Below are 18,247 nucleotides of genomic sequence, written 5' to 3' on the forward strand. Positions count from 1 at the left end.
CTTCACTGTGCGCACAATAGGAACATCCAGGAGGAGACTTTCAGTTTTCTTTTCTTCTGAAATAGCACCTTCTGGCACAGCAAAGACGAAGTGCTTGAGGGCTTCTCCTACTGTGGGGGCTACCCGCTTCTCCGGGTAGTGGATCACAGAGTACAAAGTGGTAGGGGGAATGGGAGGCCCTGAGGGACCCAGCCCCAGGTCATCCAGGATCTAAAGCACAAGAGAAAACTCTGTTTATACTCCCACCACCTTCACCCTCAACTCCCTCCTTAAAGGCACTGAGTTTTTGGCAATGTTGGTGTTTTTTTTTTTATTTCTATGGAGTACAATGCTTTTTTATGCCCAGCAGGGTGGGCAGGCTCCAGAGCAGTGCCACGACCTACAAGAGGGACCTAGAGAGAAACCTCTTCCTTGAGTGACTCAGCTGAAGGAAGCAATGACCATGAGCTGCATTGCCCTGGGACTGGGAAATTCTCTGAACAAACAGAATACTTGTACAGAGAGCACCCTCTCTTTCCACCCATCTGAGGGATGGTGAGAACCTCCACAGCCACATGGCTGCGGTGGACACATTGTGGAACATCATCAGTGGCCTGGACAAGGGTCTGTGCCATTCTTATTTGGTGGGACACAATGCACCAAGGCCCAAGGCCATGGCAGGCTCAGCATCTGAGCCTTGCAGGGCTTTACCTGCTCTGCTGCTGGCAGCCTGCTGCTCTCCAGGATTGTCCTGGTCACATCTTCTGAGTGCAGCACCTTGATGTCCAAGCAGGGCACCCCAACATGCTGGTCTCTGGTTAACCCTTCTGCACCTTCCCCTTCCAGCAGAGATGACTTTGAGTCCTCAAGAGCCTTCAGTTTTTCCTTCTCCAGGCGCTCTTTCTCCAGCCTTTTCAGACCTTCCTTCTCTCTGCTCTTCCGAGTCCTGTAGCTGGATAAATGTTGGCGCCACTGTTCTGTTTGTAGCTGCATCTCCTCTTTGTTCAAAGGGATCAGCAGGGTACCCTGAACCCTGTCCCAGGATGACAAAATATGGGTGACATCCTTCTGTGATGTCTCATAGATCTTAAACCTCAGGGCCAAGTTCTTTTCGCGGTCACTCTGGGTCTTGGTTTTGGTTTCCTCCTGTTCTGGGTCTGGTGCCACCACAGGGCAGACATCTGACAGGGGAATCTTGCTCTGCTTTTTCTTATCTTCTTTGTCATCTGCAACAGAGTCTGGGTGCTGCTTTACAGGTCCTTTCTTGTCCAGCTCCTCCGTGACATCCAACTGGTTGCTGTTGGGTGCATTGGTGTTGCCAGTGGATACATTAATGTTCTGGACAGGAGGAGCAGGAGAAAACACTATTTCAAAGCACTGACTCAAATGCTGTAGGGCACTCATCATCTTTATAACAGCACCCTAAGCCTTGCCCGTGCCCTGTGCTAGGTGCTCTACAAATCCCAATTCAGCACACAGATTGTACAGTTTAGCTCAAATGGAACCAAACTCTCCAGTGTCAGCCTGACAAGAAGTCCTGCAAACCAGCTGAGAAACAGAACAGCTTCAAACCCAGAGAACTTAAGACCAGTGTGGTCTTCTGGGATTGTTTCTGGCATGCTGAGCCTCCCTCTGGCTGGCTGACTCTTTGGAAGTCTGGCTCCTAATGAATGAACTAAGGCTTGGTGTATCTCCTGCCAGACATGTCAGAAGACACCTCATCCCAGACAGGTCATTGCTCAGAGATGGCAAGTTGCATGTGGAGTGCAGAGAAATGCTCGACTAAAACTATCTAGAGCTTTACAGTGAATGCATGGAGTTATCTGAAGCCATGACTCAAAGGCAGCATGATCCTAGAAGAGCAACTCTACCAACAAATCCATGGGAAAACACCCCTGCTGAAGCAGCAGTACAATCAAACACAGGCTGTTGCTTCCCAGCACAGCCCCACACTGCTCAGGGCCGGGTACTTGTCCCCAGCACTGCGTGTGGCTGCTGGCTTCTCAGGGAATGGTACAGTTCAGCGGGAAGGTCCACAGGCCTTTTATACATCTCTATAAACACAACTACCTACCTGCCCTACTCCAGAATGGCTTTTCTTCCCCAAAGCATTATCTTTGTCTTTTCCAAGCTCCCTCTTCCCCCGCCTAGACTTCTTTTTCAGCTCTTCTTCTTTCTTCAAGTGCTCTAGCTCCTGCTGGTGCTTTTTTGCAAGCACTTGAGCCATCTCCCTTCAACATGACAAATAGAAAACACCCTTGAGGGTCACCACCAGAAATCTGTGCTCACTGCAATCCCAGCTGGTCCTGAACTTAATTCACTGATCCTGAGGCCGGGCAGGACTGTTAGACTATCCCCATGTACTTCCCTCAACCTGGGGAGGCTGGGAACATCCAAAGTGAGGAAAGGTGGGAGGGGACCTCCAGGGCCAGCCAAATCTCAGCCCTGCTGTCATAAGGTCTCAGGTGGGCAACTTCTCTGATAAGGTCCACCTGGACACCTCCAGCACACTACTGAAGACTGATCCACCATTTCTCTGCACTGATGCCTGAAGCCTTCTCTTGATTTCCCAGTTTAAACCAGTTCACAAATTGCTAACACACACACATATATATATATATATGCCTGCATCAATACTTAACTTGGCTTACCCAGCCCTTCTCCCTAAGAATAGCCTGCTCCTTACTGAGAAAAATCCTATCAATCACAAAGCAAAGGCTGCAGTAACTCCCCTCCTGGCTCTGAAGAACCAGGTTTCCTGCTGGTACCCAGGTGTGACCAGGGGAAACTTGTGCTGTCTGTCCTGAAAATTGTGATTTGAAAGCAGACCCAGCAATCTCCTCCCAGTGAAACAAACTTCACCCTGGGCTGAATGACGTGCTGAAGTGCAAGCTCTGAGCTCAACAAAGGTCTCCAGAGTGGGCAAACCCTTTAGGGACACTATCCTAGGGAGTTTTCTATGCAAGGCTTACAGACCTCCTCTTCCTCTCTTGCTGGACTTGTCGTACATGGTTATTAAACTGAGTTTTCTGCTCCTCAGTGAGGGCATCATAGTCATCCTCATCCATCTCCCAGAGACGTGCTTTCTCCCTCCTGGCAGCTTCTTCCTGCTCCCGTCCTGCACAGACCAGAGGAGAAACCATTAGCAACTGCCAGCAGAGCTTTGGTGTTCTGGGGAGGCTATGAGGATTCACAGCCCTGGCCCGACCCAGCCTATCATCCTGCCAGGAGATACTGGGGAGCTCATATCCCTGCTCCAAAATGCAAATAAACCCCCAATCGCCAGTCAGTGAGTTCCTGTGCCTTGCCTGGCTCATGTGCACCAGTGCTGTGGTCTGCTTTGAGCCACAGTTATTGAGCCACAAGGGCTTGCACTTACACCCAAGCTTCACTGTCAGAGGCTAAGGTAAGTATTACAGCCTTAGCTCTGCTATATTTTAAACAACTGTGAGCTGAATACTGGCTGCACTGAGGCAGAACATGGATTAATAAAAGCATTACTTACAAGCTCTGCTGGTAGCCCAGATACACATGGATACTGCTGAGGGCTTTTGAGAGAAAAGATTTGGGAGGTATGGAGATGAAGAGTCTCACCTTCCTGCTCTTTTGCAGCTGTTTCCCTGGCTTTAAAAGCAGCATAATCTTCAAACAGGTTCACAAAATAAATATGAGGCAAATTTCCAACAGCTTTGAGAAGGCAGAGGAGAGCAGATGCTATGGTGTGTGCAAAGAGGGTCTCCAGGCCATCAAACACCACTCCCTGGTAGCAGTCACTCAACTGTGAAAAAGTCAGGAAGTCAGCTATTGCACATGTTGGGCTTCAGCTAGTCATTAAACACAAATGTCAAAGGACACCAGCCCTTGTGGTTCAAGGGCAGCAGCTCAGATAAGCTCTGATCTTTCACCGTGCACTGCCAACTTATAGCATCTGCAGCTTCGCCTAAGGATCCCTGCATGCAGCCCAGGACATCTTGAACAGCAGATACAGACCTCCTTCAATCTGAATTGTACCTTGCTGCCTGTCTCTCTGTAGGAGGAATGTCTTCTTTTCCCCCATGCCATACCTGCAGCCTTTCAGAGAGGATGGCTACCAGCAAGTCCTCAGGAAGCATGCAGCTCATGAAGCCCAGCTCTCCCGCTGTGCTGCCATTAATGCTCAGCCATCGTTGCATAGCAATGGAGGGAAGGGAAAAGGTGAGATGAGAACTGGATGAGCCCTGCAATGTTGAAGACCACAAGAAAAATAAACCACTTTGGAAACCCCCAAACAATTCCAACTGCTGGGCCTGGAGCTGGGTTTCTCACTAGTGGGAAACTAGAACAATACTGTAGGTCAGAAGCTCCAGGCGATGACCCTGGAGGGCACATACCTTGGCCAGCAGAGACCCAAGCCTGCAATCCCCAGGCGCAGCATCCCACGGCTTTGCCCACCCCTTGCAGCCACGTTATCCAGGACTGCACTTGACCAACAAACCGTTATGACCCAGTAGAGATTTTCTGCTAGAACACAAGGTTTTAATCCCACCCTGAGCCACACCCAGGTGGTGCTCTGTGCTCTATATCACCACACCAGGCTCTGGGTAGCATGGAGCCTCCATTGTAAGCAGCTCCTTCACTTCTCAAGGCAACAGGCATTAACCAGTGCAGATCACACTTCACCTGGGAGATGGTGGGATCCGTTACACATTGATGGGATTGGGAAGTGTGGCTATCCATCTTTTTCTGGCCCACTGCAGTGCTTGACTGGCCTTGGGAACTCAGCCCATTAAGCTGCAGGCTGGATTTGCCCTCAGAGCTGGACCGGCTTGCACCTGGGTAGTGTGTGGCCTCAGTGTGTAGCTGCGGACTGAGGGACACCACTGCAGTTTGACCTGTGGAGAGGACAAAGGCTCAGTGGGGAGCAAGCAGAGCCCTTTCACCTCAATGGGCACAGCCCTGCACTCTGCCAGAGACACAGCACCCATCCCTAGCCTGCGGGGCACCAGCAGCACTGCCTTCTAGAAGCAGCTCCTGCTCAGATTCTATTATTAGCATAATAAAGAGGACTGTCTGGTACTGGATTTTAAAGCCAGAGAGTTTTTAATGCACAGCCCTGTGTCCCTCCTATAGCAAAGGCGCATGCAGGTGACACTGCACAGTAGGTCCTCTATGGATCAAACCAAAAATTCGTTCTCCATGACCACCCTGCACCCATCCTGTATTCTCACATAGAGACTGCAACATGCAGCCCTGTCCCAGCTGCACACCCTTATCTCCACTGGAGCTAATTCCTGGTGGGATAACCCCATCCCAGACCTTCCCCCAGCTCCCAGCCAGGTTCAAAGCTAAGCAATGCAAAACTTCCCTCACTCCCCAAGCCAAGGTCTGACCTCACCCTGTAGAGCTTGGAGCACCAACTGCCCAAAAAACCTTCCTGAAAATCTCCAGTCTCACATGGAGAACAGCTCAACACATATGAACTGTGTGACCTGACTGGGTGTATAGAGAAATCTCTGGAGAAATCTCTGCTATATACAGCATGTGTCTCATGTGAAATTCCTCTGCAAGGTTATTCTTCCCTTCCTTTTAGGAGTGAAGCCATACTCTTAAGTCAATCATCTAGTGCTTAATGAGCCACTTCAAAGGGCTTTTTCCTTGTTGAAGTAAGCAGTTCTCTCTGATGGCCACGAGGAGCAAGCTGGATTCAGCTTTGAGGAAATACAAAAACTTTGAGAAAGATACAGGTGTGCTTCACCTCTCTTACAGAAAGGAACATGCACCAAGAAGCCAAAGGCATTAAAAGTGCCCGTCTGAGTGCTTAAAATATATATATTTTTTTTTAATAACCAGAGATGCTTTAAGAAATTGTTTTGCATTTGTACATGCTGCACCCATGTTTCTGAAGAGACCCAAGGGCTTTCAAACTTCTTCTGTGGGGCAAGCACAAGTAGATGGTCATGGTGTGTTTCAAAGTGCTGCTCTGGGTCCCATGTTTCTCCTTACCAGCACCCTCTGTCTCCTGCTGGCTCTGCTCGATGGCAGCCCTGATGCAGAGCTCCCGGGCATGGAGCCCTGCCAAGCTGCTCCTGCTCGAGATGGCTTCTTTCACCACAGCGTCAATGGACAAGCAGGCAGCACCGTAACGCTTGGACAGGGCAACTGCTGCTGCTGTCTTTCCTTGAGAGAGAGAGGAAGACTGCTTGGTGACACTTTCTTGTGAGGCATGTTCAGGGACAGGATTTGGAAAGCCCCCAGAGAGGATTTCAGTTTCAGGGACAGTTGGAAAACAAGTGCCCTTTCTTTCAGGGAGACCATGAGGGTAGCAACTTGAGCATGGTTAGAACCATTGAATTCTAGAACCAGGTGGATCATTTCCACCTCATGTTCAGCTGAGGACTTTGTCACTTGTGGTGACCTCAGGCCTGGGCCAGGACATTGTTTTGAGCCCTATCCACTACCCCTCAAGACCATTCGCTAGTCTGTGCTGATCAGAACTGTCTTGTGCAACGTCCGGGTATGGTTTAGGGGTCAGCATGGGCTGGGACTGCTCCCATAAGGCAACATGGACAACTAGGCAGTGTGGTCTCATGAAGCAATGGCAACATGACCACCCTGTCTGGGGGAATGAGAGCCTAACTGTATGGACACAAGATAAACCACACCACCTGCCCCAGCTCAGCGAAGGCCTGTGACCATTTCACATATCAGCAGAGCTATGGCTCACCTCACTTCACTTCAAATGGTCAACTGAGCACCATGAATATGTCCAACAGAATATGTCTCTCCTGTCCTGCCCCTCCACCCTTCCTCTTCCTTGCAGCCAAGGGCTGTGGCTCAAGTACCTGTTAGGGGTGCCCCATGGACAATGATGACAATCCCTCTACGGTTTCGGGCTGCACACCCTTCTGCAGAGATATCAATGCCGAGGTGACGGGCGATGGCCCTAAAGACAGGGCTCTTGTCCAGTTCTCCTGCGGCCTCCTTGCTGCTGGTGGTGCTTTGCCAATGCTCTGCTGTGCAGAACGAGATAGAAAAGTCAGTCACCTCCCTACCTTAGATCCTGACCATTCTTCCAGTCCCCTCAGATCCTGGGAGAGAAGACTGCTGACACCAACATCACACCCAAGGTTCCTTTAGGTTTGTGCAGATCAGGGTCTGCCCTAGATGCTGGTGAAGGTGCCTATTCAGAGTACTTGTCACCCCTGAAAGTGAGGTGGCAGAAAGAGGGAGAACGAGCATCCAGCAGTACCTTAAGAGACTGGACCAAATCTTCTTCCATGAACTGTCATCATGGTCTTCACATGGTCCTGGGTCCTGATGACCCAGGCAGGCAGACCCAGGACATTTCACAATCCTAGGGGGGAGGCTCCATTTGGGGATGAAACAATTATCCAAAAGCTGGATGCTTTAGGAATGTTACACCTTACACGGGGAGATCTGGCTGGGCTCTGAATTCACCACAACAGCATTTACAAAGAGCTCCTGCCTTTGACCCTAGAAGGTCAACAAAAGCCATCGCCACTTGCAATGTCATGTAGGACAAAAGGCGTGGTGTACTGCACCAGGAAAGGGAATAGCATCATCCTGATCCTAGCAGCTTCTGGGAGCAAAGTGCTTATTTGGCAAAACCGGGGAAAACCTCCCTGGCCTCTCACTCGTCCCTGCCCCAGACTCTTCTCAGGATCCTACAGATTTCATTTGCAAGAGCGGATTCAGGGTCTACAGGAGCAAAGATGGCACCAGCCTGCAGTGAAGGGATGCAGGTGACACTGAAATCCTCCACTTAGGCCCTTTTGCCACAATGAACATAAAAGATGTGAAGAGCTTAAGGTTATTACCTGTCCTGTGTCTTCTTTCAACACCTTCCTCCTCCTCTTCTCCACAGACAGATTTAGAGTCCACCTTGTTGGACTGGCTTTCATCAAAAATGGAGAAGGGAACGACTGAGCTACGAGTTGAGCTGGTGTGAATGATCCCAGCAGAGTGTTTTCCTCCTTGATCTGATGGGAACTGCACATCTTCAGTGTTTACTGAGGAAGAACACAGGGAAAAGAGGGTGAACACAGCCTGGCAATCTGCTCTTTGCCCTTCACCACTTTGTACAGCCACATGCCAAAGGTGGAAAATTTCCCAAGGAGGGAAACTGAGGCACTGAAAAGCCTGTCCAGGCTGTCTCTACCCTCAGGGAATTCTGAGCTTGTGCTTTTGTTGCTGGGAAGGAGCTAGTAGAAAATAGCTAGCGATATTAGACCTGGTCCTACTGGCGGAAGAATCTGTTCAATCCTGCTCTTTGTGATTGAGGGACACAGTCTACAACAGATACAAGCTTGCTTTGGCTGCACTCAGGGCTGATAGAGGCTGTGTGTTACAAGCCACAGACATTCAACCAGGAATTCCTCCACCAAGCTGGGCAACAAGCAGCTCATGAAAGCACGGGCTTTCTATGGATAATGAAGTCTGCTGTGTCCACACTCAGGACAGCCAATATCAAATCCTCACCATTGTCCTGGCCTGCTGGTTCCCCAGTCTTGGACTTTTCTTGCTCGTTGTGCAGCCTCTTCTGCTCTTCATAGTACTCTAGCACCTCTGGGGGTAAACTCTCACCCGGGGCACGTGGAGGCAGCAACAAGGTGTTGTGACAATTGTAATCCTTCAGCATCCGCAAGATCTGTGTGCATAAGGAGTAACCATATATAGGATGCATTTCTTGACCTTCATCACATGCACAGACCCTCCAACTAACCTATCTCCTTTCTCCCCAACCAACCTATCTCCTTTCTCATTCCTTCCTCCCAACAACACTGACTATCCAAGGCCCTCTACAGCCTGCCAGCAATGCTGGCTAACCCTGAAATGTCACCAGGCTTTGCCCTGGGGACTGCCCCCATATCCCTGGCAGAAGCCTGAGAATGCTAAAGCCCTGTGAAGCTATGGGAGCAGGCACATGGGGACCAGACCTTCCCTCTCACCTCCTCCTCAGCAAGGTACTGCTCATCAAACTCCAGTGAGTAAAACTCGATGGGGAACTGGCACGGGTTCTTCACCACCACTGTCCCCTCCACCCCACAGCTGTATGGCAGCAATGGTCCCAGCTCGAGCACTGGGGGGCTGAACTCCAGCCGTGGTTCCAGACCATGTCCCAGCACCTGCAGCTTGAGGTGCTGGCTGTTTTGGCAAATGTGAATCTTCATCTCACTTTTGTAGGTCTTCTGCAAAGACAGAAGTGCAGAAAGCTCCTCCATGAAGTCCCAGGTGACAGAGCCTCCAATTCAACCCTTACCCCAAGGTCAGAAGTGTTATCAGTACCTCTGAGGTGAACGGAAAACAGGTATTTACTTATAGCACAGGCTACAGCATCTGCATGCTGGCTCTGAGTAACTGGGATGAGTCCTGGTGTGAAGTGTAACTGGATATTTAGGCATCAGATGGATCTAAAATAGTCTATCAGATGTTTTTACCTCATCATGAGGGACCTTAATGCTCACGAGAAAGGTTCTCAGGGTTACGCTGCCCAGACACAGCCCTGGACTGCTGCATCAGGCAAACATCAGCTATATGAAAGAGGCAGATGAGCTATCACTGGCTAGAAATAATGGTTGTCTTCTCTGCTCAGTGTTTGGCTCTGGTCAAAGCCAGACACAAGACAGTTCATCTCTATTAGCAATTAAAAGATCCCTGGGACTCTTCCCAGGCATGGAAGCACTTGTGTTCATACTGTTACACACTGGCAGTTTCCAAGTCACAGTGGTCACAAGCAAATTCATCTTTGGGAATGCTCCATCATTTAAGCTGACTCCCAGACTGCATGGGAACATGCAGCAAGCTGGATCAGAGGCACAGGAACTGCTAGCAGAATACTGCTATAGGTATTCTGACAGTCTTGCCATAGCCAGGAAGGTGTCTGAAGGTTGCTTTGTTTGCTGGTACCAGCAGCAGGATTAGCCTAGACTGGCCCTTCCAGAGGTATTCCCTGTGAGCATGCCAGATGCTCTGCACCAGTGTCTTGCAGCATGCAAATAGGCCCACATAAGGGGGAAGATGATGGGAAACAGAAAGATTTCCCTCATCTGCTGAGAAGCAGCCACATGCAGTACCCCTGATGCTCTCTGTGTAAGCTCCCCATGGGGATTTCAGAGTGCCTCTCAGAATAGTGTGCTGCAGGGGAAACTGAGACACAGTGGGTACAGGGTTTGTCAAAATCTCTGTGTGGAGGCAGACCTCATCTCTTTCTCCCTGTGCTGGGCTCTCCTGACCATGCTGGCCTGCCAGACCTCCTGGGGGTGACACCTGCCAATCTCACCTCTTCTGTTGGTGAAAACCTGACTTGCACGTTACATCGCTGCCCTGGAGCAAGGGTTCCAGCCAGTGGCATCACCTCAAAGACACAGGACTCAGCCTTCAACTCCTGAGGCAGCTTCTGATGCAGTCCTACTGGCAAGCGTTTGTCCACCTGGAGCACAGAAACCAGTCATGTGAGGCCTCCTTGGTCTGTGAGGACACACCCTCTGTGGCTGCAGTGCTCTGAGACAATGTCAAGGTGCTGAGAGCATCCCACACCCAAACCAGATGTGGCCACCACAGCCTAGAACTGGAGGGAGAACATGCAGGCAGGGCAGGCAGTTGGGGAGGCACTGTCCTCAGAGAAGGAGTGGGTGAAGGTGGCAGAGAAGTAAAGCATCAGCTAATGAACAGCAAAGTGAATCAGCCTTGATCTCTGTCCTCAAAGGCTTCTACAAACAAGTTGCAGCCCAAGGCAGTCATAGGGGCAGAAAAGGCAAGAGAAGCAAAGAAAACCCAACCAAGAAGTCATGTGTTAAACACTGTCTGTGCTTTACCTTCTCAACAGACTGTTTCATGGTGATGAACCATTTACAGGGGATCTGGAGCTGATTGTGGAGCTGGACAGTTTCTTCCTGGCACTGTCCATGCTGGACAGCGGAGAATTCCAGTCTGTCCCTGGAGAGGCAGATGGATGGCACAGCCACATTGGCACGGAGGCAGATGTGAAACGTCGGGCCTCCTGTGACCTAATGAAGGACAGAGCATTCAGCTGAGAGACCAGGTGACATCTGCTGCTGTGCCCAACCTGCTACCTGTCCCCAAAGTTGTAGTACCTTGATGGGCAGGAGCACATCCACTTCTCCCAGCGGCAGGTTGGCACTTCGTGGGTCAAAGCGCACTTCGAATGTCTCAGTCTCACAGCAGGGCAGGTGCTTCACACGGTCCAGCCCCACGCTGAATCCTTGAACAGATGAAAAAAGCTGAGATATGTAAGCAACAGAAAACATGTTAAGGCCATATAGGTGTCATGGCTGTTAGCTCTGTGAAAGTCCCCTCTGCATCTCCAGAGAAACCTACTGCTCTTTCTGCCTTGTCACCACTCACGGAGAAAGGGTTTTCACAGCCAAAATTCAAGCTTCACGTAGTCACGTATCAGTTGAGGAGCTCCAGCAATTCCTCTATGAGGCATCTCAGGGAAGGAATTTCCAACTAAGATACCACCATGCTGTGGTGCTCCCTGGACAACAACTTAGAGGAGACACCTGACCACCTCTCCGAAACAGCAAGTCACTGTTTGATGGAGCTGCAACTTTACCTGAAGGCCTGTTTTGGAAGCCTATTTTGATATACCAGTGGATCTCGCAGGCTGCTTTCTCAGTTAAGGCTGAACATAAGCGCTATGACACTACGAACTCTAAACAAAGCACTTCCAAATCACAAAGGGTCCCATCTGTTTGCAACACAAGCCCACAGAGTGCACAAAGAAACTCAGATGGTGCTCACAGCAGCCAAGAGCGAAAATGCTGAGAGGCGACCAAGGTCATCAGCCCATATAGCCCCTTCAATGAAGTTTTAGGACAGCCACAGGCTGGCCAGGTCTCTGGGCACTGTTGGTCGGAATTCAGGCTCTAAAGCACCTAGTGGGAGGTACTAAGGAGGAAAAAGCTATACAAGAAAGCACTCAAACCCCTCCCCATGTCCAGTGTCTTAACTAGTCTGTCAGAGACAGCTCCTTCAAGCCCACATGAAGTCTCTCCAGCACAGGCTACCTGTGTCATGCAGAACATGTCCATTGATGTGGAAGGACACGGGGAAGTGCCCGGTGTTGGTGATCTTCACAATGTGCGTGTGGATGTTACCAAGAATGACGTAGCCAAAGTCCAGGATGTACTCTGGCAGCTCAGCTCTGAAAGGAGGAGTAAGAAGAGTCCTTAAAACACAGCCTGGCTACATCTCCAAGAGGGCGGAAGATGCAAATACAGTGGATATTTCTGTATTCACTGCTGTAAAAACTCAACTCAAGCCCATAAAACCTAAGGTCTGATAACCTGGTAATAAGACTAGGTCATGGGGAGTGAAGGTCCTAGGTTTTACCAGCTACCAATGGGACTCAGTAATAAAATTACTTTTAAATGCATACTGGATACAGTTTGTCTGCTATGAAAAGCCACTGTAGTTAAGTCCACTGGACCTCCACTGGTCTCAGTGAAATTGCTAAGCCTGGTGTACAGCCCAGGACCTCATCGTAAGATTTGCCTGCACGGGAAATCTTCACTGCTCAGCAACCAGATCTGTCCCCAAAGAAGCACCAGTGAATGCAGTAATCGACACCTACAAAATTCATGGGAAGGTCCTTTTCCAAGCAATCTCCCTTGGGAAAGCACATATATGATCTGTTTTGCAAAGCATCTTCGTCCTGAACTGGAACCTACTGTGCTCATGCCTTATCATCAAAGAGCAAAGGGAAGGGCCAATTTACCTGGGTAAGCTCTGCAGTCCCACAGCTTTCAAGCCACCTGATTTTAGGGTTTGTCAAGGGTTTGTCAGCCTGTGTGATTCCCTGCTCTTTTTGCTTAGTGCAGTCTGTTAGTTGGAACAAAGATGCCAGCTTTGAGTAGCCTCTTTGAGAGCTGGCCAGCAGGGATGGTAGCCGTGCTGCCTAGACAGTCTGCACTGGACCCCCTCAGCTCCAAGAACAGAACCCAGCAACTGTGGAAGTGGCACTGTGGAAGTGAGGACACTGAGCTGCACACAGGAGAGCATGTCAAAATTATGGAGCTCAGAGCTTTTCTGAAGTCCCCAGCTATTCCCAGCTCTATAGACATAAGGAAGTCTCAGGAGCAGGGCTGCACTGCTGGGTGTTACCCTCGGGGCACCAGGAGACAGAACAGAGGAGTCCCTACTAACTTGAGAAGCCTCTGACGTGCACGCTGGTCAAAAGCAGTCTCCTCTGGGGAACTGGAGGTGACAGCTTTCTGCTGTTCCAGAGCATGTTCCTCTATCAATATCTGCTCCATCTGCATCTGCAGCTGAGCATCCAACTGAGGAAAGACAGTGGCTGGTTAGCAACAGTTGTACCCAAGGACCCTGCTTGCCTCTGTAGGATCCCACCCTGCTTTTGAGAGGGATGATGGAAGTCCTCCTGTCTCGCTGCTCATGTCTATGACACTTGCTCTCTTAGTCAGCACTTTATCTCAAGAGAAATGAACTCCAGCATCTCCACCTGCCTAGTCATAAAAGTTGATCTGGCTAAACAGAGAGACAAGCCAGGAACCTTTCAGAGCTCCAAGGATTTGCCTACTCTCAGCCAATTACAAAGCAGCTTGGACAAAAGCTCTCTTGAAAAAGGGAACCACAATAAAGCTGGCATCTCATGGAGACAAACACTGACAGCACAGCGCCAGGGCAGAGTCAGTCTGCTGCTTTTAAGCTCTCTAAACCCAGCAGGGCTTGTGTTGTGAGCAACAAACACCCCAGCAATGACCTGCACCTCCTTCAAAGTACCATAAATTCAATTGCTTGAGCACCACCTTCAGGATTTGTCCCTGGGGTAGTCAGGAAGTTGATGCATCTCTGGGAGGGGCAACTCTGAGAGGTGGGCAGCCCTTGGAGCAATGCTGAGCTCACACAGATCATGGCCAGCGGTGGGCAGGGAGGTCCCAAGGGCCCGCAGAGCCCGGGGAAGCCTGCTGTGGAGTGCAAGGGGCTCTAGTGACACAGGGGGAAGGTGGCATGTGCCAGTGGGGCAGCATCTGTTCTCACCACAGTGCCTGAGTTGTCTGTGGCTGGCTCTGCTGCCACAACCTCCTCCAGAACAACTGCCTCATCTTGCTGGCTGGCTTTTTCCATCTTCTCTTTCACCTCTTTGAGAATCTTCTCATATTTTTTGTTTCCTGAAGAAAGAAAACATCCACAAATAGGAGCATGGGCCTAGTGCCATTCCCATTTAAACTGGGAAGCCCTATTGCCCTGATGCTGGCCTCTCCCAGAAACAAACTCTTAGAATCATAGAATAGAGTCATAGAATTGTTAGGGTTGGAAAGGACCTTAAGATCATCTAGTTCCAAACCCCCTGCCGTGGGCAGGGACACCTTACGCTAAATCATATCACCCAAGGCCTCGTCCAACCTGGCCTTCAACACTGCCAGGGTTGGAGCATTCACAACCTCCCTGGACAACCCATTCCAGTGCCTCACCACCCTAACAGGAAACAATTTCCTCCTTATATCCAATCTAAACTTCCCCTGTTGAAGTTTTAACCCGTTACCCCTTGTCCTGTCACTACAGTCTCTAATGAAGAGTCCCTCTCCAGCATCCCTATAGGCCCCCTTCAGATATTGGAAGGCTGCTATGAGGTCTCCACGCAGCCTTCTCTAATCTTCAAGTAATCTATGAAAAATGATGCTGCTGCTCTGCTCCAAATACTGATACTCACCCCCCACCATCTTCCTCTCCACACAGGAGCACCTCATCTCCTGCAATGTGATACAAATCCAACCTTGTCAAAATCCCAGCCAGCCTCTGTTACAGGTTTCTCAAGCTTTTCTGTCTAACCATCATCTTTCTAGGCCTCTGACAGATAGGCTAGCAAGCTTCTGCGGGATGGTTCCTGGGGCAAAGCCCACATGGGCTCATTTGCCAGAGACTCAAGAAGCAACCTCCAGGCCTGATGGAGGTGGGTAAGAGCTGTGCTATGGTTATATGACATGGGGGAAAAAAACAGGGGACTTTCCTGGAGAGCAGAGAGGCAGTGCTCACCTCTGATGCTCCTGGGCAGGTCCAGGTGGATTCTAGGAAAGGTACCTTCTCCTTTCAGAGAGATTTCTTCTGGTTCCAGGTGACCCACTTGGATCTGGAAATTCCTGTAGAAGACTCCAGGCACTCCTGGCAGGTAATAGACTTTCAGCATTTGCTCCTTGACAGGTCCAATGTAACCCTGCAGGACACAGGAGAAGAGGAAACGCATCAAAGAGGGTTTGGTGGAGGGATGGCTCAGATGATAGACATGCTGAGAAGACAAGACAGGTTCTCATATATAGACGTCAGATGTCACCACATTCTAGCTTTCATGTATCCAAAAGCTCTGGTCTCCTACAACAGGATGAAGTGTGTCCTTCAGAGTCCTCACAAGGCTGTACTCCTGCAGTGCAGCCTGCCCTTTGCTCAGCATGAGCATAGCTCTTCTGCTGATGGGGTTTAGCCTCTGCTATCAAAAGCCACACAGAACAGAAGTTCTTTTACCAGCCACTATGGGAGATGAGTGAAGAGCCTGTGCTCTCAGCAGGGCCAGCAGCTCCTGTCAAGCACACCAGTGGTTCCCAGGCTGGTGTAGAAGGGCCGTTATTAATGATCCCAACCAAACATCTCCTGACTATGTGGTTACTCCAAGGGTGCAGGAGTCTATCCAGAAAGCCATTTGGCCATTTAGCTTCCTCTTCTGATTGCAGAAGGGGATAAAGATAGGAACAGTGCTTCAGTTCAGACAGCCAGTTCAGGACTCAGAAGCTGGGATGCTGCAAACTCTTCTCATTGCCACCCCAGCCTTGCTCCTCCTGGCCCCCTCACTACCCAAAAGCTGAGTAGAAAAAAACAAAAGCAGAGCAGCAAAGCTGAAGGAGTGACAGACCAGTACACGGGCTGTTACAGTTTCTGGAAAAGGAGCTTCATGCCCAACCAAGAGAGTATTTAAGTGCTGCTTAGTGCTGGCAGAGGCAGGCAGTGTTTGTTACAGGCAGGGACAAGGAATAAGTTAATTCTGATCACACAGCCTAGGTAAGGAGACCCTCCTAAGAACCAGCACTGTCTAGCTCCAATGCCACACAACCAAGAGTTCAGTGGTTGGTGTCTGAAGAGCTCCCATAGCACCTCATGCCTGCTGCTAGTGGTTGCTGTACGACAGCAGAGCCACCTGCCAGCGAAGGCCATTATGGGAGTCTATTAGGACTGCACTTGCTTGACCTTCTCTGCCCCAAGCAGCAATTGCTCACAGCCTCGTCTCTACTGGCTTGTTTTACGTTTGTCTTTTTTCCTTTCCCCCCTTTTTTACCCTATTACCTTCTCCTGGCAGCCTGACACAGGGCCAGGGTTAATCCCTTATGGTACTCACTGTGCTGGGCACCACCAGGGGCACGCCAGGCCAAGGGCTGGCTGCAGTGGCTGTGCTCCGGCTCAGCACCACAAAGGTGAATCCCAGCTTCCCGCTGTTGTGCAGAGTGACCTCTGCTTTGATGACTTCATTAAACAGCTGAAAAGAGGACAAAGGAACAGGAAGTTACAGACACAGGTTTGCTGCTGGGAATCTCCTTCCTCTTTCACTGCGTTCAAAGTAAATGAACACAGCACAGAAGCAGGGAGTGCAGAGGAGAAATGGACACTTGACTCTCCTGGGTTAACCTGGAGAATCCACAGCAACAGGGTACCTCTTAGCCCTACATAAGAACAGATGGTTATAGCAGCATGCAGGGGTGCAGCAACAACCATGTAAAGTTCAGTAATAAATAAAGCTCTCTGCACTTGAGGATGTCATCTAGTGGCTAGCTGAAACAAAGAAGGAAGCACCAAGGAATTTCAGAAGAAAAGGCACCTGCACACAAGTATTTATAAGCAAAATACAAGTAAAAAGGGACACAGACAGGGCAACACATACAGGGCCAACAGCTGGAAATATCTGTGTGGTTTTCAATTGAAAAGAAGTAAAGTGGGGATTGGTCTGGGACATTCTCTCCAGTGACTGGAAGCCAGCTTAACTTCCTCCCTCATTTATTTTGTTGATTAATCAAGAGCATTAAAAGAAAGCATCTCCTTGGACCTCTGGCTTCAGGAGTTGATAGCAAATGGATGTCTGAGGGACATGTCCCTCTGCAGATCACCACTGGGATCCTGCCTGTCCCAAAAGGCAGCATCAATTACCTCAAAGAGGAAGAATTCCCAACTTTATCGCTGGAGTGGCAATGGTCATTAAAAAAACAGCCAGGAGGCAGGGCATATCACTCACAAGTTGGACTTCCAAGCCACAGAACCAGTGAAATAGCTGCAAAGGGGAGAGAGCCCTAGACCTATGTGGGCAGGAACCCACCAGTGACAGTTTTGAGACAAGGACCTCTGCCAAGAGAAACGTGTCATACCTGTAGCCCGCAGTCAATCTCTGTGATGTTTAGGAAGTAGCTGATAAGCGAAGCCTCCCCACTCAGCTTCACCTCATAGCTTGGGCCTCCCTCCACCCTGCAGAGTGCCGTGACATGGGCGATGATGTTTGCATGGCCAAAGAAGGTGAATGTGACCTCCTGGCTCTCACCTGGCTGCAGCTCACCACACAGCGGCAGGACATCAAAAACCTGGAGGTAGGGCAGGAGAGACTGAGATGTCAAGAATGGGTTAACTGATGCAGAAGAGTAGCCATGGTGGGGAGGAAAGTACAGACATGGCTGGAGTGGCATCTTCCTCAAACACAGGCAAAAATCATCCTAATCTCAGCTTGTATCCATTCCACTTAAAATGGAGGGACCAGGGAAAAATCTTTTTGCATACTCACTAATGAATGCATTAATTAATTAATACACTACACTAAAATAATATATGACATCTCCTGGCCTCAAGAAATTCTTTCTGCTGCAGAACCTACCTTTAAAAACACTTTTTACTGCCTTCAGAAAACCACAAGACTGGGAGTTGAGAGCCCATGGAGCTGGGGATTGGGTCCAGACCAGCTCATCTGACTCCTGGGGCTTTCCAATCTCTCTCTGATTTGCACCCTGATCCCTCAAGATGCTACAGCAAAAGCTACTGCAGAAATTTTCTACTGCCCACTTGATGAGTAACAAGATGAATAATGCCTTCCATAGGTGTCACACAGGAGGCATCCTTGGTCAGCCCTATGACACAAACCACATGGCCTCTCCAATAACCTCAGCAGTGCCATGCAATGCACCTGGAGGAATGTGAGGCCACTCTGTGAGCACTGCAGAGGGCCATCAGTGTGAGTGATGGCTACATCACTGTTTGCCACACT

The 18,247-nt window shown here is 49.8% G+C and overlaps 1 protein-coding gene across 1 annotated transcript in view; it reads right to left on the bottom strand.

The window, feature by feature from the left end:
• Positions 1 to 18,247, bottom strand: part of HYDIN (HYDIN axonemal central pair apparatus protein) — a 106,733-nt gene that overhangs the window by 31,401 nt on the left and 57,085 nt on the right. The window contains exons 26-46 of the mRNA XM_057429842.1: positions 17,364 to 17,573; positions 16,346 to 16,483; positions 14,998 to 15,175; positions 14,002 to 14,132; positions 13,147 to 13,280; positions 12,009 to 12,145; positions 11,073 to 11,200; positions 10,794 to 10,985; positions 10,259 to 10,408; positions 8,928 to 9,167; positions 8,458 to 8,626; positions 7,797 to 7,988; positions 6,801 to 6,971; positions 5,962 to 6,135; positions 4,639 to 4,850; positions 4,044 to 4,196; positions 3,574 to 3,757; positions 2,956 to 3,097; positions 2,054 to 2,210; positions 691 to 1,317; positions 1 to 210 (exon numbers count right to left, since the gene is read on the bottom strand). Of these exons, the coding sequence (XP_057285825.1) occupies positions 1 to 210; positions 691 to 1,317; positions 2,054 to 2,210; positions 2,956 to 3,097; positions 3,574 to 3,757; positions 4,044 to 4,196; positions 4,639 to 4,850; positions 5,962 to 6,135; positions 6,801 to 6,971; positions 7,797 to 7,988; positions 8,458 to 8,626; positions 8,928 to 9,167; positions 10,259 to 10,408; positions 10,794 to 10,985; positions 11,073 to 11,200; positions 12,009 to 12,145; positions 13,147 to 13,280; positions 14,002 to 14,132; positions 14,998 to 15,175; positions 16,346 to 16,483; positions 17,364 to 17,573 (4,029 nt within the window). The remainder of the gene's footprint in view (positions 211 to 690; positions 1,318 to 2,053; positions 2,211 to 2,955; positions 3,098 to 3,573; positions 3,758 to 4,043; positions 4,197 to 4,638; positions 4,851 to 5,961; positions 6,136 to 6,800; positions 6,972 to 7,796; positions 7,989 to 8,457; positions 8,627 to 8,927; positions 9,168 to 10,258; positions 10,409 to 10,793; positions 10,986 to 11,072; positions 11,201 to 12,008; positions 12,146 to 13,146; positions 13,281 to 14,001; positions 14,133 to 14,997; positions 15,176 to 16,345; positions 16,484 to 17,363; positions 17,574 to 18,247) is intronic.

The sequence above is a fragment of the Pezoporus wallicus genome, unplaced genomic scaffold (genome assembly GCF_028554395.1).
Source record: "Pezoporus wallicus isolate ANWC-B61680 ecotype Strahan unplaced genomic scaffold, APGP_CSIRO_Pwel_v1 scaffold_3294, whole genome shotgun sequence".
Classification (NCBI taxonomy): Eukaryota; Metazoa; Chordata; class Aves; order Psittaciformes; family Psittacidae; genus Pezoporus; species Pezoporus wallicus.